Source organism: Amblyraja radiata, chromosome 22 (assembly GCF_010909765.2).
Source record: "Amblyraja radiata isolate CabotCenter1 chromosome 22, sAmbRad1.1.pri, whole genome shotgun sequence".
NCBI lineage: Eukaryota > Metazoa > Chordata > Chondrichthyes > Rajiformes > Rajidae > Amblyraja > Amblyraja radiata.
In genome coordinates, this window is record NC_045977.1 from 24138970 (window position 1) to 24163767 (window position 24798).

The following is a 24798-nucleotide window of genomic DNA, read 5'->3' on the forward strand; positions in this document are numbered from 1 at the left end:
TCGCGTTGAGCCGCGACAGTCCCGCGAAGGTTGCGCGCGATTTCATGCGCACACACAGCCGTCTGGAGCGCGTGACATCATTTGAAGATGGACACAAAGCTGAAGTAACTCAGTGGAACCGGCAGCATCTCTGGAGAGAAGCAATGGGTGACGTTTCATGTCGAGACTCTTCTTCAGTCTGAAAAGAAGGGTCTTGACCCGAAACGTCACCCATTGCTTCTCTCCAGAGATGCTGCCGGTCCTGCTGAATACTCCTGCATTTTGTGTCCATCTTCAATTTTCTTGGCCCCGCTCTGGGAGTTGAAGTGGGGGCGGATCCGGACCGCAACGGCCATGAGCCCCAGGTCGAGTTCGGCGATCGTTTGCCTGCTTCTGCTGCTGTTGGAGGAGAGACGCTGCGTCGCACCAGGGTCTCGGGCCTGTTCCACTTTGGCGGTCAGTTCCGTGACAGGCCGTTGGCGCGCGAAGATTTTGTTCGCTACAAATATTTCGGAGCCCCGCGCGATGTCGCACACAACTACATACCCCTCCGCGCTTCTCAGTGGGACCGCGTAATAATTGAGTGTTGTTAACATAGTCGCGTAATTTGCGTGCCAAGGACATGTATGTGGGGGACACGCCCTTTACTCTCTCTTGAAAACATCCAGTGAATTGGCCTCCACTGCCTTCTGTGGTAGCGAATTCCACAGATTCACAACTCTCTGAGTGAAAAAGTTTTTCCTCATCTCAGTCCTAAATGGCCTACCCCGCGTGGGCCCAGTGGACGACATCGTCGGGAGCTCCCAGGGCACAGGTTGGTGACCTGTTTTACCGGAGCTCCCGCAACAACAACTTCGTCCGCCTGATTAGAGGGCGGCAGCTTCAACCGCCCCGGGCCGCGGAGTTTGAACCGGCCCGTTCGCGGAGCTCGGATTCAGCCGCGGGACTGACTTACTTACCATCACCTGGTGGGGTCACAACATCGGAAGGCTGGATCGCCTCAGTGCAGAGGGAGAACAAGGAGGAAAGAGACAAGGACTTTAAGACTTTTGCCTTCCATCACAGTGAGGAGGTGCCTGGTGGACTCACTTATTTTATTCTATGTATGACTGCAAGGCACGAAATTTTGTTCAGACTGAAAGGGCTGAATGACAATAAAGGATACTTATACTTATACTTATAAATCCATGCTGACTTTGACTAATCCTGTCACGGCTTTCCAAAAGCGCTGCTTCCTTTAATAATCGACTCGAGCATCTGGTCTATAATTCCCCATTTTCTCTCCCCCTCCTTTCTTAAAAAGTGGGGTTACATTGGCTACCCTCCAGTCCACAGGAACTGATCCAGAGTCTTCAGAATATTGGAAAATGATCACCAATGCATGGGTTAACATATGATGAACATTTGACGGCACTGGGCCTGTACTCGCTGGAGTTTAGACGAATGAGGGGTGGCCTCATTGAAACGTACCGAATAGTGAAGGCTTGGATAGATTGGATGGGGAAAGGATGTTCCACTAGTGGGAGAGTCTAGGACTAGAGGCTATAACCTCAGAATTAAAGGGTGTTCCTTTATGAAGATGATGAGGATTTTTTTTTAGTCAGAGGGTGGTGAATTTGTGGAATTCTTTGTCACAGAAGGCTGTGGAGGCCAAGACTATGGATATTTTTAAGGCAGAGATAGATAGATTCTTGATTTGTACAGGGGTCATGGCGAAACGCCAGGAGAATGGGGTTAGGAGGGAGCGATAGATCAGCCATGATTGAATGGTGGAGTAGACTTGATGGGCCGAATGGCCTAATTCTGCTCCCATCACTTATGACCTTATGAACACAGCCCAGTCCATAGGCTCGTCACTTCCTTCCATCCAGTCCATCTTCATAATGCATTGGATCTGGAAGGCTGGACGTATCGCCATGGATGCCTGCCACCCTGGTCATACTACCTCATCTCTCCTACCTTTTGGGAAAAGATGCCGGAGCTTGAAAGTTTGGATGTCCAAATTTAAGATCTACTTCCCCACTGACATCCAATTTACAGAACACAGAACGGTGCAGCACAGGAACAGGTCCTTCGGCCCGCAATATCCATGCCGAACCAGAGGCCAGGTTAAACTAATCTCCTCTGCCTGCATGTGCTTCATATCCACGTTCCTATCTAAAAGCTTCTTAAATATCCCTATCATATCTACTTCCACCACCCCTGGCAGCGTGTTCCAGGCAGCCACCACTCTCTGTGTAAACAAAAATGTTCCTGCACATCTACTTTAAATTTAGCCCCTCTCACCTTAAAGCTATGACTTCAAGTGTTTAATATTTACATCCATGGGAAAACAATCTGAACTCCGGAATCAATCACTTCTTTCACGTCCCCATCCCGGAGGTGCTGCACATACTCTTACTTTTCACTATGTTAACAACACTCAATTATTCTGTTATTGAACTTCAATTTTGCAATATTTTTTATTCCACTTCAATTGCGCACCATTCTCCTGTTTTACACTCATTATTGTAATTATTGTTGTATTATCATTACTGTATGGATACTGTTTACTCTTTGAGCTTCATGTGAACAAGGAATTTCATTGCACCCTGGTCGAAAAGACAATATACTAATCAGGATTTGAATCTGCCTAACTTTTGACAGGCTTACTTTTGCTGATCTTTTTCTCGTAACATACTTATCCAGGCTCATAAATAGTTTTTTGTGTTTTTTTGCCAGCTTTCCCTTATATTCCACTCACCATTTCCATATCAGTCTGTGGTTCTCTGCTAAATTCTAAAATGTTCCCAATCCTCAAACTTACAGCTATTTTATTTGGCAAGGTTATATGCCGTTTCCTTTGATCTTAATCTTTAACTGCTTGATAGTCACAGCCACACCAGTTTTTTTTTGTCCTATAGGGATCAATATTTCTTGTAAATCTTACAATAAATCTTAATATGTTACAATTTTTGGTTTATGCCATACCTTTTAATAGTTTCCAAATCTGTCATGGTTCATACTTCATACATTGTCTTATTCAAATTTAAGACCCGAGTTTCAGATTGAACTAAATTATTTATAGTCTTTATATAAATATTCTATCTTTTTATAAATGTCTCTTAAATACTAATCATCAATTAGCCCTTTCTATTATGGGAGCGGAGGTTCCAGATGTGAAAGGGGAGCGAGAGTTACTGATCAGGGAGAACATAATGTATGATACCCTGGAGGTATTGTCCATCGAGGCAGTGGAATTTAGGAGTAAACGAGGGATAATTAATTTGCTGCTGTTTTACAAGCCTCCCAATCGTCAACTTGAATTAGAGGAATAGATATGTATGCAAATGCAATGAGGACGAGCAAAAGAGAGATTTTATTACTCTCATTATTGATCTAGGTTGGTTTGTGCGAGGGACTTGGATGGGGTGGAATTTATTAAGTGCATCCAAGAAAGTTTTCTCAGAGTCCTCCTGATGAAGGGGCAGTACCCAGCCTTACCTTAGGAAATGAAACTGGACAAGTTATGGAAGTGACAGTAGGTAACACTTTAGAATAGGGACCATAATTCCATAAGTGTTAAGGTAATTGCAGAAGGCGTTAAGATTGGTTCTCAAATTAGGTCTTGCATTTGGCCATAAAGCCATGTGTCATAAGTGATAGGAACAGAATTAGGCCATTCGGTCCATCAAATTCTGGAATTTAGAATTTGGCAGAGAACCACAGACTGATATGGAAATGGTGAGTGGAATATAAGGGAAAGCTGGCAAAAAAACACAAAAAACTATTTATGAGCCTGGATAAGTATGTTACGAGAAAAAGATCAGCAAAAGTAAGCCTGTCAAAAGTTAGGCAGATTCAAATCCTGATTAGTATATTGTCTTTTCGACCAGGGTGCAATGAAATTCCTTGTTCACATGAAGCTCAAAGAGTAAACAGTATCCATACAGTAATGATAATACAACAATAATTACAATAATGAGTGTAAAACAGGAGAATGGTGCGCAATTGAAGTGGAATAAAAAATATTGCAAAATTGAAGTTCAATAACAGAATAATTGAGTGTTGTTCATAGCAAAAGGATTTGAGTAAAGGAGCAGGGAGGTTCTACTGCAGTTGTACAGGGCCTTGGTGAGACCACACCTGGAGTATTGCGTACAGTTTTGGTCTCCAAATCTGAGGAAGGACATTATAGCCATAGAGGGAGTGCAGAGAAGGTTCACCAGACTGATTCCTGGGATGTCAGGACTTTCATATGAAGAAAGACTGGATAGACTTGGCTTATACTCGCTAGAATTTAGGAGATTGAGAGGGGATCTTATAGAAACGTACAAAATTCTTATGGGGTTGGACAGGCTAGATGCAGGAAGATTGTTCCCGATGTTGGGGAAGTCCAGGACAAGGGGTCACAGCTTAAGGATAAGGGGGAAATCCTTTAGGACCGAGATGAGAAGAAACCTTTTCACACAGAGAGTGGTGAATCTCTGGAACTCTCTGCCACAGAGGGTAGTTGAGGCCAGTTCATTGGCTATATTTAAGAGGGAGTTAGATGTGGCCCTTGTGGCTAAAGGGATCAGGGGGTATGGAGAGAAGGCAGGTACGGGATACTGAGTTGGATGATCAGCCATGATCATATTGAATGGCGGTGCAGGCTCGAAGGGCCGAATGGCCTACTCCTGCACCTATTTTCTATGTATCTATGTATCAAGTCTACTCTGCCATTCAATCATAGCTGAGCTATCTTTCCCTCCGAACCCCATTCTCCTGCCACCTCCCCATAACTTCTGACACCCATACTAATCAAGAATCTATCTATCTAAAAATATCCATTGACTTGGCCTCCACAGTCTTCTGTGGAAAAGAATTCCACAGATTCACCACATTTATCATCTCTTTGAAGACTGCTTTAGCTGACAGTCAAGTCAATAGTCAAGTCAATAGTGCAAGGAAGAGCTTGGCGGAGGTAGAGGAGCTGTGGTGAGGAGGATGGGGTGAAGGGGTTAGCTGGAAGAGAAGTGGGGAAGGGACAAATCCTGGTAAGTGATAGGTGGACGAGGTGTTGTCCTGGGTCGGTTCCATTGCCTGAATGAGGCCACATGCAAACTGGAGGAACAACCCTGTGTTCACTTGGGTTGTTTGCAATAATGGTATGAACAATGAACAATTTTAGGTAACTAGCCTACAAACAACCCCCTTTTCCCACCTCCCCCTCCCCCTCCCCGTCCCACTCTTCCCTGTGCCCCACCTGGATTTGCATCCATTTCTCCCCTTCGTCCTCCACACGGACCCTTCCACCTGTACTCCTTCCTCTGACTTCACAATTGACAACTCTCTATCCTTATCTCCTTTGCATCTCTGGCCTTTGTCCAACAGTCTGCCAATCAAAACTCCTCTCACCCACATCCACCGATTGCTTGCCAGGCTTTGTCCTGCTGCCACCACTTCTCTTCCAGCTTTCTCACCCCTCCAACCCACAATCACTGATGAAGACTTGCAATAAAAAAGTTATTTTCTTGGCAAGACTTGTAAAGATAAAGGTGTTTTTAATTGCTATGTTATATTTTTATCACTGCGTTCAAAGTACTAAAAGCAAATGTTACGTTATTTGATAGTGTATCACTGCATGTGTCAATAGGAACATTCGCTTGTCAATTTCAAAGGCCACCTGCAGTGAAACTGAAGGACTGATTTCTTAAAACAATATTGTCAGATTACTGATGGATGAATACATGGAAAGTGATAGGATTTTATCTTGGATTGCTTTTTTTTTCTTCTGCTTTTCACTTTCCAAAGTGATTATTAAATGGTTCTATAATTCCTGATCAAAATCATATTACCTGTATAATCAATTTGGCCCTGTAATGCAAATAGTGTTCCCTAAACCGTGAATGGTGTTATATCCAATTTTGCATTATGCAAATGCACATTACTGCAGAACCACCTGTAACCAGAAGACAACTAGATGGGAGACGAGGAAAGATGAATTCACACTGAGAGTGGTAAGCATCTGCAACATTGCCTAGAAAGGTGGCAGAGTCAGACACTCTCATCAGAATTACTACTCGCCTGAGTTATTGAAGGGGCATGTTTGTGGGCTTATGGAAGAAGGTTTTAGGTTGGGTAGCTCTATTTTGACTGGCACTCACACCATGGTCTGAGTGACCTTATGTGTATGATTTTTACAAAATAATTGTATTTCATATTAATTTAAAAAAGAAACAAATTTAAATAGCTCTAGAATCAGGGGAAAACTGGGGTTGTGAAGTTACATCAGGTTAAAATGTGTAACATTTGATGTACATGTTTAACAGAATGCTTCTGAAAGAGTTATCTACAGAAATTGTGGATGTATTGGTGATCGTCTTTCCAAATGCACTGGAAATGTCCCAACGGACTGGGAAACAGTGAGTGCAGCATGGCATGGAGTAGAGTGAGGTCCACAACTGGTGGCAAACATCAGATGTCAGGAAAATGATGGAGTCCCATCACTGAGGAAGGGGCAGGCAAAGATCGAAAAGCAGAACATATTTGACAGAATGGCTTTATAAAAGAGACGTCTTTTTTCATTAGTTTTTTATTACTTTTTTGAGGATCTGACCAATGGTGTGGATACAGAGGAAGTAATTGAAAGAATTGGCTGATTTCTCCATGTCCCATCCTAGGCACCTAAACCCCAGTTAAATAGATTTATTCGGTCTTGGTATCACGAAAAATAGGTTTTACTCTGTCAGTGTGTCTGTTTTATTGATCACAGACCATTAACCTGCTGGGTGGTGCATTCCCTTTATTGCCTTTGCTGTAACTCAGGGCTCTTGTCCACTGACTACTCCCTCTTAATTTTTCACCCAGCCTCTCATATTATTTGTGGACACTTCTCCTGGTCTGCCTGCTCCCATTGTTCTGTTAACTCCAATAACAAAAACCAGGAGGTGATTATTCTCTCAGTGTGCGTTCTGGCCTGTGTTTGTGGATCAGAGCTGGTGAACAGAGTTGGGCTGCACAGCTAACATCTGGCTGTGATTTGTAAATAATCACCTTCTCCCCTCCAGTGCCTCGGTGCTGTTGACCCAAACTGCATATGCTCTCTGTGTTGCCCATGTAGTATTTCCCAGAGCGTGCAGGAACATCTGTTGCACAGATTAGAGCAAATGCATTAGGTTTCAGCAGGTTTTCTGATTCCTTGAGGTCAGTGACGAGCATGAGGAGCAGTGACTGGAAACAAAGTGATTGAGACTAAGTTTCTGGTCTCAGAGCAGTATAATTCCCATGTGCTTTGGGTGAGGGACATTACACTGCGGAGGTACTCTGGTAGTGGGGGGTGGTGCTTCCAATTTGCTACCAGAGTTGGCCAGCCCTTCCAGCCATAGAGTGAAGGATTGCAGACGACTTTCCCAGTGCATTGCATGAGGAAGTCTAGAGGTATCGTCAAGGATGCGTTCCACTATGGCCATTCCCTTTTCTCCCTTCTACCTTCTGGGATAAGGTGCAGGAGCTTGAAATCTCAGACATCCAGCCCTAAGAACGTAGTTGTATTTATTGTTTTATTTATTGTATTTACTCATAACTCTATGAGCTTCATGCTAACTAAGAATTTCATTGCATCCTGTGGTATATAACAATAAGATGAAGTAATAATAATCTGAATCCTATCTGAATCTGAGGGAAGGTTGGACAAGTTTAGGTTGTTTTCTCTGAAGCATTGGAGGTTGAGAGGTGATCTGATAAAAGTAGATTTAATTATGAGTTACATGGATAGGATGGTTGGAAATATTTTTTCTCTCCAGGATTTAAGATGAGAGGGGGAAGTGTAAAGGAGATATGTAAGGCAAATTCTTTGTACACAGAGTGGTGTGTGCCTGGAACGAGGTAGTGGAAGCATATATGAAAGCATTGCTTAAGAGATATTTAGACTGAGTTATGAGCTAGCAAAGAATTGAGGGATACAAATCATGTGCAAGCAGATGGGATTAGTTTAGATTGACATCGTGGTTGGTGCAGACATGGTGTGCCAAAGGGCCTGTTCCTCTGTTGTACAATGTTCTGTAACCCTCATAATGTTAAACCTCTATAAAGTCATTCAGTTTTCCAGTGAGAATAAACCCAGCCTGTACAAAGTCTCATGTGTTACCTGCAATGTATGTACATTGCATTGCTGAATGCGCACTTGGAGAAATGTACTTTGGGCATTGGTTGGATCACGATTTAGTCACATTTGTACAATATTGGTGAGACCACACTTATAGAAATGTGTACAGGGCACACTTGGGATCACAGAGTTATAGTCTTCAGCCCACCACATCCATGCTGATCTTTTTGCCATCCACACTAATCCCATTTGGTTGCATTAAACCTTTATCCTTCTTTGGTGTATCTATTTAAGTATCAGTCTAAATGCCTCCCAAGCTCCTTCTCCTTAATAATAGACACTCCACTAACCTCTGCCCCCTGACTCTTGAATTTCCATTCTTGTGCTGTACATGTACTATGTTCTATGTTCAGGGCATTGATAAAAATTACGAGTATTGTGTAATACATTCTTGAAACCAAGCTTGGAGTAACAGGCATAAGATATTGGTGAGGCCAGACTTGGAGTAATGTGCATAGAACATTACTGGGACCATATTTAGTTTAACATGTACAGGACATTGGTGAGACCACACTTTGAATAACACAGGCAAGGCAATGATGAGTTCACAAATGTAAATATGTGCACAGGCCATTTGTAAGATCACTTGGACTAAAGTGAACAATTTAACTGTTATTTAGAAAGGAGGAAATGCAGAGAAGGGTCACTGTGTTAATTCTTGCGATGAAGATGTAGCTGGGAATAGTACAGCTCCTTGATCCTTCTCCATTTTTAAATACAGTAATGGTTGATCTGACCATTGGTCTCAGCTCCACTTTCTTGCCTAATCCCCGAGATGCTTAATATTCACAAATCTGAAATTCTCAACCGTGTACATGTACAATTCCCTAAAAGGAATTTCTGTTGATCCAATACTGGGTCTTGGGCAAAATTCCAATAGTGTTAAGACAGCCTTCCTCATTATCCACAACACCAGGGAATAAAGTAAGGTGGTAGTGCGGTAGAGCCAGGTCTGTGTTCGTACAAAGTTGTGTTGAATGAGGATTCAGTGGGTATTCAGAACAGGTAGATTTTTGGGCATGTCACAGGCGTGAGATGGGGAGGTAAGATACTGGTGTTGTATAATTGTCATTTTAGATCATTGCCCATTTCACATTTCCAAAGTTGGATATCATTGGCCAATTCATACTTTCAGCTGAAGTGCTCGACCATGTAGCTGCCTACTGTCTGTGATACATTTTGTGTTTGTTTCCCTCAGCGTGTAGCTGCAATCTGCATGCTCGACGATGCCGGTTTAACATGGAACTTTACAAGCTCTCCGGCCGAAAGAGCGGCGGCGTTTGCCTAAATTGTCGGCACAATACTGCAGGACGACATTGCCACTACTGTAAGGAAGGATTCTATCGAGACCTCACCAAGGCTATTACTCACCGCAAAGCTTGCAGAGGTATGTGCAAATGTTCCAGTGAAATGAACAATCTAACCACGTGGATGTGGAGCAGAATGAAGGGACAGATAGCTATTAAAGATAAACACAAAACTCAGCAGGTCAAGCAGAATTTCTGGAGAAAATGGACTCGAAATGTCAGTTATCCATTTTCTTCAGAGATGCTGCCTGACCCGCTGAGTTACTCCAGCATTTTGTGTCTATCTTTGATATAAACCAACATCTGTACTTCCTTGTTATTAAAAATGGCTATTAATATTGATTGGAGAGTGATAAACTGTCACAACTCAGGCAGGCACGAGAACAGTTAGAGGGTGAGCTGGACAGTCACACAAAGGTATTTGTTGAAACAGATTGATAAACCACAGTGAGTTTCCCAATCCTTTTGTGTGGTTTTTAGTTAACTATGATTCAGGCATAATGAACAATGGAAAATTTCGATAGGTCAAGTAGCATCTGTGGAGGAAAACGTAGTACGTCAACATTTTGTGCTAGGTCTTGCATCAGCACATGTTGTTGACCTGCTGAGTTCTTCCAGTGTTCGGTTTGTAGCAGTCTCTTTTGTCTCCTCAAGGTAGACATGTTCTGCAGATTATATTCGATAATAAACAAGTTAGAAGAGTTGAGCATTCTGCTTGCTTATCGTACTCATTGTATGACTCACTATAAAACTCAACATAACAAAACTGTGACAAGTTCTAAACCGCCTGGACGTGGATATTTTAAATAGACATCTAGATCAAGACTATGGATTATGAAATGTTGCTATTTGTCTGCCAAGAAAGTGCAACATCGTTGAAGTAAGTTTTCAACTCGGAATCAGGCTGTTCATCACATAGTCGGAAGCACTATTGAAGTTGGGTGTTTGGGGACCTCGCTTTCTTATTCAAACAATTATGGATCTACTTTTGGTTCCACATCCCTCCACTCCCTTCATATTAATAGGCCTATCCAAAAGCCTGTTAAATGCCACTATCGTATCTGCCTCAAACACCATCACTGGCAGCACGTTCTAGGCACTCTCCACCCTCTGTATAAAAAAAACCAGGCTCCGCACATCCCCTTTAATTAAGCCCCCTTCGCCTTAAACCAAAGGTTCTGACTGTCTACCCCATTTATGCCTCTCATAACTTTATACATCTCTCAGTCCCCCTGCAACCTTTCGTATACCAGAGAAAACAATCCGTGTCTGTCCAACCTCAAAGGTTTCAAAGGTCTTTTATTGTCACATGTACCAATTAAGGTACCGTGATATTCAAATTACCATACAGCCATACTAAAAAAAAGCAACAAGACACACAACAACATAAAAGTTAACATAAACATCCACCACAGCGGATTCCCCACATTCCTCATTGTGATGGAAGGCAATAAAGTCTAATCTTCTTCCTTCTTTATTCTCCCGCGGTCGGGGCTGTCAAACCATCCGCAGAGACCATGGAACTCTGCCATGCCCCAGCAGCAGGCCTGGCTTGCCCTCCGCCAAACCAGTAGCCCCCCTGGAGAGGGAAGCTGCCAAGCCTAGCCCCTGTTCATCCCGGTGGACCAGAGAGGAGGGTGGTGGGAGTCGGCGACGGCAGTGGACGTAAGAACAAAAGGACAGTTGAAAGAACGTAGGGGCTTACCTCCCACACCCTCAAGGTCGGCTGCGGTAGGTGACATCAACAAGTTCCATTCTAAGCTACTCGCCCTCTTGAGTGGAAATATATCATTGTTCCATTGGAGTACCTTCACCAGTTGGACTTCAATGTCCATGAGGATGACTCAGCAACATCTTGGGTTGCCATTGCAAGTGACACTCATATACCAAATAAATGAATACGATAAAGATTAGGTGGAGTACAAAGATTAATTCAGAATGTTAGTGTTTATTCCTGCATCATCGAAGACATTATGCCATATCTATGTTGTAATAGCTCAAGTGCAATAACATTTTCTTAAGAGCTGAAATCTGCTCTATGTCTAGATTTAGAGTAGGACCTGATTAAGTTTAGGAAGTGTGTAGGAAAGAACAGATGCTGGTTTAAATTGAAGGTAGACACAAAATGCTGGAGTAATTCAGCGGGACAGGCAGCATCTCTGGAGAGAAGGAATGGGTGATGTTTCGGGTCGAGACCCTTCTTCAGACCTAATTAACTTCTGATTAAGTTTTGTTTAGTTTAGAGATAAAGAGTAACTGGCCCTTCGGCCCACCAAGTCCACGCCGACCAGCGATCCCCGCATATTAACATTATCCTACACGCACTAGGGACAATTTACATTTATACCAAGCCAATTAACCTACCAACTTGTACGTCTTTGGAGTGTGGGAGGAAACCAAAGATCTTGGAGAAAACTCACGCGGTTACGGGGAGAACATACAAACTCCGTATAGACAGCACCCGTAGTCGGGATCGAACCCGGGACTCTAGCGCTGTGAAGCAGTAACTCTACCGCTGCGCCACTGTGCCGCGCCATTAATTTAGTTTGTTATAAAATCATAGAATAAGTCATTTTCAGCACAGAAGGAGGTTATTTGGCCCATCATGTTCATGACACCAATGGTATCTGTTACACATTTTGTTGAATATTATTTTGTTATTCCTTTGTTATAAATTTTTATACATAAATAATGAAAGCCTTTATTTTCGTGTCCCAGCCTGTAATTCCCTCCCAAATAATACCCTTCCATCTTCACCCCACAAATTCCTTGTTTCGCCTCCTGCCTTTAGCCTCTCTTGATCTCCTCTCAATGTTAACCAAACGCTGTCAACGTTTGGGGTCAGCACAGGTTGTGCTGGAATTGTCCTTTCCCCAGGTTGCTTGTCACTGTTGGAAATTCTTATTAACCTTCACTGAACTTGTCTGATTAGAACAAAAACGTATTCCCATATCTTTTGTGTTAGTGATGTAACCCCAATGAGGTTTTGATATTCTCATTAAATTTTGTGTCTGTTCAAATAAACTGAACGTTTCTTAGACTTCCAACTCAGTATCTTGTTGCTATGTTTTCAAAGGACTTTTCAAAAATTTTCTTTATTTCCTTTACCTTTCATGATCTCTCAAAAATTTGCAGCCATATATTTGGATGGATGCATAAAAAACCCTCTTGGAGAAGATGACTTTAAATATCTCCATGTTAACACGAGTTAGTAGTAAACAAGCTTGATGAACTCTGACGTACTCTGACAACTCCTGTAGATACACTGATACCACATTACTGGTAATATTGAGGGAGGTTAGATGTTACATGAGGAAGAGGGCAGAGGAGACTGGGAAGTGAAGTGCAGGCTGGAATCTAATCGAGGGGCTCAGGGAGGGGGTCGGGTGTTCTAAGTAAACAAACAGATACCCGGGAGTGAGTTATAGGCTGGAATTTTGGCAGTGCTGTTTATTAGGAAATGCAGTACAGAACAGCCAACATGTTATGAGATCCATTTCATCATTTCCATCTGGCAACATTCCCTCTGTGCCGCAACACATTTTAGACAAACTAAATATTAAAGTCTATGCGAGCAGTTGTGCAAAACTATCAACTTATCTTTGAATCTTAAAAAAGTTGATAGTGGGAGGATGGCTCGTGTGGCAAGGAGTGCCCAAGCAACCACGTTCTTTCTCAGCCACACTTTACGTGATCTGTCACAACAAGGTGATGTTGGTAATAAGCAACGGTATTCAGCAAAGATGAACTTGGGGTAAAAAACCCGATGTCATGTTCCATGCAGCTCTATTCATATCATACTCAAGATGCAATCACGCAACACAGAAAAAGGGCCTTCAGCCCATCCAAGCCATGCCAACTGTAGCTTTGGGGAATAACGAAACAGAGGACAGAGGTTTTTAGATGAGAGGGAGCCGAGCAGCATCTTTTTCACACATGTAAAAGGTGGGTGTATGAAACAAGCTGCCAGATGAAGTAGTTGAGGCAGGTACGATGAAAACATTTAAGAGGCATTTGGACAGGTACATGGATCGGAAAGGTTCAGAGGGATATAGGCCAAACGCAGTCAGGTAGGGCTAGTGTAGATGGGATATTTTGGTCGGCATGGGGAAGTTAGAGCGAAGAGCCTGTTTACGTGCTCTGTTAACCACCTTTGTTATCTACAACTCCACAACATTAATGTCATCTGCAAACTTATGAATCAGGCCACCTATATTCTCATTCAACATTTCATTATCCTACAAACAATATAAGTTCCAGCACCAGTCTCTGTGGTACACAACTTGTTACAGATTTCCAATCTCTTGGCTCTAAGGAACTTGGAACCTGCCAGATCCCTGTGGCTTAACTTTAAGTCCACCATGACGCACTTTGTCAAATGTCTTACTGGTGTATGTAAGCCTCGTCTACAGCTCAGTCCTCATCATTTCCCTATTCACCTCCTTAAAAGAACTCAGACATAAAAATCACCTTTAATTCATTCTGTAGTGGTTAGACCACTATTGCTATGCGAACCCTCGGCATTCTGAGGTAGGGTCACGGGATATAGGGGTGTGCCCTAGTGACCTTCCCTCTCTCGCTCTCTCTTCCTCTCTCTTCATGAGAGTCTCCTGCCACCTCAGCAAGAGGTCAGCCCGAGCCCCAAGGCAACAGCTGCTCAGCGGCAACAATAACTATTATGTTAGAGTGCTAAATATGCATGTATATCCTACCTACAATGCCTGAATAAAGAAATCATTTATTCACGACGTTTGTGCCTCTACAATTCCATCATTAATGGTGAATTCATCCCCTCAGGGACCAGGTAAGGTGAATGGAATAGAAGCGTTTTGGGAGAACTTGGATAAACAGACTACAATTCTGTTTACCAGGTGTGTTATATCATATATACCACATTAGCACAGTGAAGGTCTGAGTGGATCACAGCAAACCGCCTGGAGGAGTGAACCTCTCGGGATTGTTGTAGCTTATAGTGGTCGTCAAGAAATGGTGGCTAATGATCTGGACAACAGATGGGGATGACTGTTGGGTGTCTCTGTACTTTTGTACCTAACTCTGTGTCTCTGTAAAGGGCCTTTCCCACTTTCCCGAGTTACTCACGAATTCTCCCGAGTTTTCCCCTTGATTCAAACTCGGAGAATTACAGTAATAGCCAGCCGTAGGTACTCGGGCCTATTTTGTTTACTCGTGGACATTTTCCAACATGCTGAAACAAACGTCCCGACTTACCTGATGCCCCAAGTACCAACGGCTGGCATTACGAGCCGCTACGAAATATCTACGGACTATTAAGGCCTCCTATGGACTCGCTACGGACTCCCACGGACTCGCTACGGACATTCTCCGAGTTTGAATCAAGGAAAAAATGCGGGAGAATTCGTGAGTAATTCGGGAAAGTGGGACATTCCTACAAATATCCAAGATCTTTGCACTGTTCAATTGTTTTTGCATCCAACTCCTTCATTCCAATAAAAGATATGCCTTTAATTGCCTAAGGCCTTGGCTTTGGAAACCCCCCTAAAGAAAAGCTCTACACTGGCCCCCTCCTATACTACCAATCCGAACCTCCGTTCTTTGAGTAATCATCTGGTCACGGTCCAGTCTCCAGTTCCCAGCCAGGTGCCAATTGTTGTTTGATTGATCCTGTCAAACATATTGGATGCTATAGTGTAACAAATTATAAAAAGATGTTTGGAAATTTACATAACTTTCATTAGAAATTGTACTTAGATCTTTTTAACACATGATTGTACCTGTCCAGGATGCACACCAGCCCCTGCAGCACCTACTGACCTTCTTGGCTAGACCCAGGAACAGACTGACAAGGAGGTCCTCCGACTAACTCATCCTATCACCCTATGTCACCAAAGATTAGGGGTGTGGAGCTGAGATGCACCCAGAATTTGAGGAACAACCTCTTACAATCCAAATTCGGATCTGCTACCTCTCATGGCCTGTACAGACATGGAATCTGAGCCACAGAAATGGCAGGTGCCCTGGGAGTATGTAAACCAAGTTAGAAATGTGTTGCACGCCACTGCCCCATGCCACACTCTTGCTGCTGGATGGCAGAATAAACTGCCAAAGTATCTCTAACAATTGATGAGGCATAGCATGGAGAGCATTTCTGAGACATGGCTCCTGTTGTACAGGACCTGAGAAGGTCCATTGAGTAACTCCAGATGACTGGGGTTAGCCCACTCACAAGATCTGCTGACACCCATTCTGATGATATGGCTTTGGCCCCGGGCAGCTGCACTGTGCACTTGCTCTTCCATCAATCAGTTTGTCCCTTCGTGCTGTGGCTGAAGCATTTCACTGTGAGTGACAGGGCTCATTGGTCCAAGGGCATGGAACATGGGTCATTTCCTATGCACGTCTAGTTCTGTGCATTAGTTGAACAGTAACGGTGTCAAAGATTACGGGGAGTAGGCAGGAGAATGGGATTGAGGGAAAGATAGATCAGCCATGATTGAATTGTGGAGTAGATGTTAGGGCTGAATGGCCTACCTCTGCTCCTATGACATAAACTTATGACATTGTTGTATTTTTGAAGTGTACACTTGGGGCTTCTTCCCCAACAAGACTCGGGGAAAGGACATTCAAGAGAATAAAGATTTTAAAAAGCCCAAGCTTGATAGTGAATGCAACCCAAAATCTGGCAGACAAAAGGGATTTACCAGTGAAGATTGTTGCTTCAAGCTTGTTGAACATGCTGTATCTCCAAGGCAAAGTAGTGTACACTTTGTTTAATATTTGGATCGCAGCCTCAGTGACAAACAACACCAAGGGCTGTGCCTCTTGGAATCATGTTTATTTGTAATACTGATTAAAGGGAAAGGCTGACATTTGAGATGCAGAGTTGGAATGGAATTCGTGGAAGGATTCTGGGTTGCAAACATTGATTCTAAAACTGGAACAACATCAAATCCTTGGTATTATTTATGGGACTAATTTAAGTGTTTTCTTAAATCTGTACTTTGTTCATACTTGAAAGTTCTACAATTTCTGTCCAAGAAATGGAGCAAACTAAACACTTCTGACTGACTGCAGGGTAACCTTTGAATCTCTCCTGGAGCTGAGATCCAGGGCAATGTGTGAGGCTGCCTAGACTGAACATACTGCCAACAATCAGCCCCTTCCAAAAAAATGTGCAACAACCCTTCGGTTCATCGTATCATCAGAGTTGTACATTTAACCAAGGTAGTGCCAGGACACAATGAGGAAAGAAACAGAAATGCAAAGGTGGAAAGCACCCCGTGACACCAAGAATGTTAAACATCGGACCCCTAGACACCCGGTATTAGACACCCAGACACCAGACATCCAAGCCCCAGACATCCAGAAACCCAGACATTACTGACCCAGATGCAGATAGTAGAGAATCAGATATGACCCCTGGAAGGTAGATATTAGGGACCCAGGCACCAGACATCTGAGTACCCAGACACTCAGATATTAGAGAAGCAAACATCAGACCCAACCACCAAACATCCATGTAGAGATCTCAGATGGCCAGATGCCCAACACCATACGTGAAGACACTCAGACATTCAAACAATCAGGCTGCACATAAAGCAGACAGATGTCAGACATCCTGGCACGCACAGACAGATGTCAGATATCCAACACACAGGCAGCCTTGCATATACTCTGGGTCTCAGCTCCAGGAGAAATGCAAAGGTTACCTACAATCAGAATTGTTCACTTTGCTACATTCCTTGGACTGAAATTGTAGAACTTTCAAGTAAGAACAAAGTGCACATTCAAGAAAAATTTAAATTGGCCCATAAATAATACTGACGATTTGATGTTGTTCCAGTTTTAGATTCAATGTTTGTAACCTAGATACTCAACATAGGCTACCTGAAAATTAAATACACAGTAGATGGCACAGGGTTGCAACAGTTAGTGCCTCGCCTGTGCTGTCCGTGTGGAGTATGCAGGTTCTCCTGGACATTGTGCAGGTCTCAGCTGCATTTTTCTGTTTCCTTCCACAGCCCCAGGTTCTGCTGGTCTGTTAATTAGCAGCTGTAAACTACCCTTGTGAAGAGTCAAGAGTCAAGAGAAAATTCACAAGGGAGTTAATAGGCATGTTAGAAAATAAGTTCCAGCAATTAAACCGCAGGAGATGCAACACCTGTCCTTATTCCTCCTCCCTCGACTCCATCCAGGTATCCCGACAGTCCTTTCAGGTGAGACAGAGGCTCACATGTACCTCGTCTAACCTTATCTACTGCATCAGTGTTCCCCGATATGAACTCCTATACATCGACGAGACCAAATGTAGACTCGGTGCCCGTTTCACTGAACATTTGCACCTGGTCCACTGAGGCCTACAGGATCTCCCAGTTGCCGACCATTTCAACTCCGCTTCCCATTCCCATACTGTAGCAATGTTACAACATTTTGAGATTTAAAAAATCAAGTCTACAATTTATCCCATCGGATAAAGCATTAAAAAAAGTTTAATTTGACACCTAATTCACTTTCATATCTTCAGTATTAAAAAAGTTATGGCCATTTTCATACTCGGAAATTAGCATCTTGTTCACTATTGCTTTTCCATTGATTTAACACAAAAGCTGTGATCGAGGACAGTCAAAAGCCCATAACTTTCTTAAAAACTTAGAGAACTGAATGAAATTTTCAGTTATTATAGATTGAAGCATTCTGAAACAAATATAACACATCTTACTTGGATAACCTGAAATTAAAACATATAATTAGTTAGTTACCTAATTGTGGTTAATTACAAAATTGACCGTTGTGACGGAAATAGTAATAAACACCCAGACTGCCTTAAAAATTCAAAAATGTGATATTCTCAAGATCAGAACTTTAATATTACTGTATTATATGCTGTAAATCTGTAACAGATAGGTAAATAAATTACAATTTCTAGCAATAGACCAAGCCTTTATGGAGAAGATCAGTTGCTAGCAGGTACATTGGCATATCATAATCAGTAGCATCATCATACTCCTCAGATTGTAACTAATAAGCAAGTCTGTACACCTTGCTTTTCCTCAACTTTTCAATTTTGGCATTGTAAACTACAAGTTTTTGCTCTTCAAACAACGCATGACATGCCTTTCTGTCCACTACTTTCCCATTAAGAATGTCCTGTAGATTCCATTACTTAAGAAAAGGATTTTTTTTAAAAATAGACTAAGTATCCAAATAACAAACTAATCCCATTCACACAAGAAATTCACAATGTAACATGATTTTTAAATCTCACTGTCATGAATTTATATGCCAGATGGAAGGAATTTAATGTTTAATTCCCATAAATTAATCTAGAAACATCAACTCAATATAATCAAAATTATTATATTTCTGCACAATACATGGGACTAAAACTGATATTTAGTATAAAAATATTGACTATGGATAGCCAATTACGCAAAATATAGACAATTTAAATGCTCTTATGACATGATTGTCCAAAAAAAAGAGCATTTAAATCATCTTGCGAGTGAGTTTTTCTGGAACGCGATCGATTGGAACGTTGCATTTGCCGTGTATTTGAACCCCATACCGTTTTGTATGGGGCCCAAATCACATTTTCGCATCGTAAAATTAGATTAAAGTCATCACAAGAAGCAAGTTTATATGTAAAATAGACGACTTACCCTTTGTTTTGTCCCGTTCTTGCGATCCGTCACGTTGTAGGCGTTGAGGGCGTTAGAAGTAGTTTTTTTGTTTTAGTGTAATTATTAAATTGTCTCACGATTTAAAGAAAAAAATCGGGAACGGAAGTCAGATCGATTATTCTTCAGCAGCTAGCAGCCTGAGGAAATCCGCCTCCGACAGGCAGGTGAAAACGGCATTATAATCCCCCCCCCCCCCTCAAAGGCGCCAAAGTCGCGCACACGGCCAGTGGCAGAACTGCAGCGCCGCTGAAGGGAAGTTTTGTAGCATCGCTACATACTGATCTTTCTGTCCTGGGAAGTCTCCATTGTCAGAGTGAGGCCGCAGACAAATCGGAGGATCAGCACCTCATATTTTGCTTGGGTAGCTTACAACCCAGTGGTATGAACATTGAATTATCTTATTTTAAGTAACTTCTACCTTCATTCCCATCCCCCCTTTGCCCCCTTCCTCCACCCTAGTAATTTAACCAGTTCCACAGTTCACTACATTGTATCCCTCTTGATTGTTCCCGATGTTGGGGAAGTCCAGAACAAGGGGTCACAGTTTAAGGATAAGGGGGAAATCTTTTAGGACCGAGATGAGGAAAACTTTTTTCACACAGAGAGTGGTGAATCTCTGGAATTCTCTGCCACAGAAGGTAGTTGAGGCCAGTTCATTGGCTATATTTAAGAGGGAGTTAGATGTGGCCCTTGTGGCTAAAGGGATCAGGGGGTATGAAGAGAAGGCAGGTACAGGATACTGAGTTGGATGATCAGCCATGATCATATTGAATGGCGGTGCAGGCTCGAAGGGCCGAATGGCCTACTCCTGCACCTATTTTCTATGTTTCTATGACACCTTCCCAAGCCAACAATGGACCTACCAGTGCACACCCTGCCCGCGGTCATTTGTGGCTGGCCCTGATTGGTTCTGGTCTTTCCAGCTTTTCACCCCAGGTGTGAGGCATTGCACTTAACAAAGCCAAATTTAAGAAGCAAGTATTTAGCAAATGGCAGGTCCCTAAGCTGCATTGATGTACATAGGGATCTTAGGATGCATGTCCATAGCTCCCTGAAAATGACCATACAAGTTGATAGAGTGGTAAGGTTGGCATATAGCGTGATTGACTTTAACGGTTGGGGCATTCAGTTTATGTCAGGAAATTATGTTGCAGCTTTATAAAATTAGTTAGACTACATCTGGTGTAATGCGTACAGTTCTGATCGTCCCATTCCAGGAAGGATGTGGAAGCTTTGGAGAGGGTGCAGAAGAGGTTAACCAGAATGTTGCCAAGATTAGAGAGTATTACTTGTAAGGAAAGTTTGGACCAACGTGGATTATTTTCTCTGAAACATCGAAGGTTGAGATGAGATTTGATAGAAGTATATAAAATGATGAGTGGTACATATATGGTAGTCAATCTTTTGCCAGGGTGAAAATATCAAATGCTAAAGAGAACAAGTTTAAGATGAAAGGTGGATTTAAAGGAGATTTATAAGGCAGGTTTTTTTTTAACGCAGATATTGCTGTGTGCCTGGAATCCACTGCCAAGGGTGGTGGTGGAAGCTGACATGATAGTGATGTTTCCAAGGCATTTGAAAAGGCACATGAACAGTCGTGGCATAGAAGGAAGGATACATACCATGTGCAGATGGATAGGATTAGTTTAAATATGGTCAGCACAGACATTGTGGACTGAATGGCATGTTTCTGTGCTGTATTATTCGATATTCTATTTCTACATATAGACCTTGCCATGATGCTAGAACACCGCAAAATTGAGTAAATGGAACAAAACTGTATGGTGCATGTGAGATCACCATTACTGCACCCTTGCTTCATCTTGTGTCCATCAAGTAAGCATGCATTTAATACACATGCGTACTTGATAGACAGCATGGACAGAGTTGGCCAAAGGACCTGCAGATTGGGTATATGACTCCATGACAGTTACGTCCACAAGATTTTCTTCATCGACCTTGTCTATTAACCCATCAGAAATGTTCATCCAGTTTCGTTGACCATAATCTGCCTTCAACAAGTCAGTGCATGCTCTCCTTTATAATTCTCCTTTACCATTGTCATTCAATCTTTACCTTTTGGAATCAGGCATGGGGAAGTAGGTGTCACATCTTCTGCTACAGCTGCTATATTCAGCTCCCAGTCAGAGTCGAGCAACCTGAGATAGGCATGAACTCAACAGGAAGTAAGCCAATGTTCAACTTACTGCCAGTTCAGTTCCGTTCAAACTGAGATTGTGAATGACATAATGAGCTATGGTGGAAGCAAGCACTTCCTACATTTGGTCATTTATTGCTACATTCAATGAATCCAGGTGACTACCACTAGCTGAGGTATTTGTGAAAGATAACCTGAATCATTCACAATCCAAGGCAGTCTAACGCATTCAAATCAGGTGACAACTCCATGATCCTGGAATTTAATTACCATGGAAATCAAGGGGTATTGCTTTAGTGTAGCATCACCATGATCTTATTGAATGGTGGAATAGGCAAATGGGACCAAATTACTTTCTCTAACTTTTATTCCTGATGGTGGATCTAGGGCAAACATAAGATTGCCCCTCTTGCCACTCCACCCATCTCCTGGTCCAAGCTTGGTCAAAATTTGAATTGTCTGAATATTTGTCCACCTTTAATGGATAGTTGAATGCGACATTGCATATTGCACGCTCAATGATGTCCATCCATGAGACAATTCCCAGTCCTATTGGTTTAGATTTCAGATGGGTGACCAGAGACATTATCTGTCTCACAGATAGAACCTAATGTCCAGGATATAGCACACGCTCTGTCACAAGCTTTGCAGCAGATGGAGCTAAACCCAGACGGAAATGATATCTTTGTGTTGACGTTAGAGGCCAAGTGAAATTGGAGGATAAACACTTTCCAAAGTGTCTGACAAGCCTGGAACAGCAGGCCAGCCGTGGCAAAGGCTCTGTGATGTCATCTGTTATAAAATATTTATGCTGCGGAGCAGTCTTGCCGTTTTGTTCAAGATCTGAAAGTATTCCCGGCAGAGTGAGACAAAACTCTCACTGATACAGTGATAATTTATCTTTAATATGGAGCAGCTGTGATTGCAGGAATGGCAGCTTTTCAGCAGAGGCCGAGACACAGCTCTCTGAAAAAGCAATCCATCTGTCCACACTGCTAGCTTTAACTGAGAACCATTCCTGCTTATAGTATTATATGCGAATAAGTGGTTGCAGCCTCCACTCTCCCAGCTCATCAGCCACATCAGTAAGCACAGACAATCAAGTGAAACTGCAGGAATTCAAAGCATAGCTACAAACACGTTCGATTAAACAATCATGGTCGATCATTCTTGTGATATTTTTGTAGAAATAGCAAAACTTTGGAAATTTTGTTGGAGATGAAATGGATAAAATTTGCATCAGGGAAGAATGAACAGGAGTGTTGGGGCAGAGCATTAAATATGTGACCCAAACTCATTCTCAGAGCATGGCAGGCTTCCTTTCCATATGCAGACCTGTATCAAATATTGACAAGGAACAGGGGCAAAGAACAGTCAGATAAGATTTACAGCACACAGAAGCTGTAGTGTGTACCACAGAATATGGGCAGCTGTTGTTAAGCTGACAACATCTCCCATACCCACAGTCTGTACTACCAAGGACAAGGATTTTGGGTGCATGGGAACGTCTCCATCTGCATGTTTTCCTCAGAAACGCACACAGTATAATTGTTCCTTCCACATCACTGGGGGCATTTTCCTAATAGCACTGTGGCATCATCTTCACCATGAGGACTGAAGCCATTCAAGAAAGCAGGTCACTCCGACCTTATCAAGAGCAATTAGTGGCAGGTAATAAATGCTGGCCAGTATCTAAATCCTGGAAAACTAATAAATAAATGAAAATTATGTAATTTTTAAAAGGTTTCTAATGTTGATATCTCAGCCTCTCCTGTTGAATTTTGAAGTTTTCATGGTCTTCAGGTTCACGGTTACTTTGACAATATTGTAAGCCATTTATTTTTATCTAATGTTTTCTTTGACTTTGTGTGCTCACCATAGCCTTCTGGGACAAGAAGTTCCAAAATGTCAAACCTTTGAGAGGAAAAATACTTTATCGTCATAGTTTTAAATGGGCATCTCTTAATTGTGAGACCATGGCCTCTGGTTCCAAACTCTCTCAGTATTTACCCAGTCAAGCTCTCTTTGAATCTGATATTTGTTAAAAGATCACCTCCCATTTTTCTAAACAACTTTCTGAGGAAGCTCCGCTCGCTCTTTCAACGTCTGCAGAAAGATGCTGCAGATGTTTTATCAATCGATGGTGGCCAGTGCCATCTACTTCACTGTCGTGTGCTGGGGGAGGCAAGATGAAGGCCACGGACGGCAACAGTAATAACAAGCTCATCAGAAAGGCTCCTGGGGATGGAGTTGGATTCACCGATGGTCTTGGAGGGGACGATGGTCCTCAAACTGCAGAGTATCTCGGACAATACAGCTCACCCCCTCCATGACACACTGGTCAATCATGACACACTGGTCAACCTGAGCAGCACCTTCAGCAACAGATTGGTTCCACCAAAAAACAGCACACAATGCCACAGGAGATCCTTTTTACCTGTGGCTATCAAACTGTACAACTCCTCGCCCTTCTGTCATGGATTAGACTGACTCCCCAATCTTTGCATATCCCCAATCCTGGACTTTCCACTCGTCACTTTACATGTATCTTGTTATGTATTATGACTGTTGGCTGACCAATTTCCCTCCTGGGATAAATAACGTTCTATCATATTGTATCGTATGAGATCACAGATCAGAATCAACCTGTTCAGCCTTTCCTCAGAAGATTATCCTCTCTTACCCAGGATCATCTCAGTGTACCTATCCTGAACTATCTCCAGTGATAATATATCTTGTCTTAAGGGAAAAACTGAATGCAGCACTCTCGATGTGGTATCACTTGTGCCGTGTACATTTATGGTATTGGTTTATTATTGTTATGTGCACTGAGATACAGTGAAAAGCGTTTGTTTTCCTACTATCTAATTAAATCAGAAAATACTATGCGTGAATACAATCAAACCACAACAGGTAGTGTAAAGAGAAAAATACCAAAATGCTGCATAATAGTGTTACAATTCCAGAAAGTCCAGTGTCCACAATGAGGTTGATTGGGGAAGATTGGGACTACATCCTATCTTGTTGTAGCTCTGCTCATAGAAGCAAAGATGATGATAGAGCTAGGAAGTGAATGATTATCATAGTGAATGGTGGCACATGCTATGAACGTGAATGACCTCCTCTGCCCCTATTTCTTCAGATTTCATAGTTTTAACTGGGAACTAGACTATCAACCACAAAACCAACAACAAACGTACAAACAAAATGGAAGTAGGCAGTGTTAGTGATAGCATATACATAAAACACATAATATAGAACAGTGCAGGAATAGGCACTTCAACCCACCATATCTGTACTGCACATGCCGCTAATCTAACCTAGGCCTTCCATGTGCACATGGTCCGTACATGGTCTTTCTTCCCTGTTTATTCATGCGACTGATCGTTGCTATCATATCTGCTTCTACTATCTCCCATGGCTGTGTGTACCAAGCATGTACTACTTTTAGATAAAACAAAATTTTCCTCGCACATCTGCTTTACATTTTTTCCCACTCATCTTAAAGCTATGCTCTCTAATATTTTACATTTGCAACGGAAAATGACTCTCGTAACTTTATAAATG

The 24798-nt window shown here is 42.4% G+C and overlaps 1 protein-coding gene across 1 annotated transcript in view; it reads left to right on the forward strand.

Annotated features, from left to right (window-relative positions):
* Positions 1–24798, forward strand: part of ntn3 (netrin 3) — a 102352-nt gene that overhangs the window by 32976 nt on the left and 44578 nt on the right. Inside the window, exon 3 of the mRNA XM_033040728.1 lies at positions 9306–9494. Within this exon, the coding sequence (XP_032896619.1) occupies positions 9306–9494 (189 nt within the window). The remainder of the gene's footprint in view (positions 1–9305; positions 9495–24798) is intronic.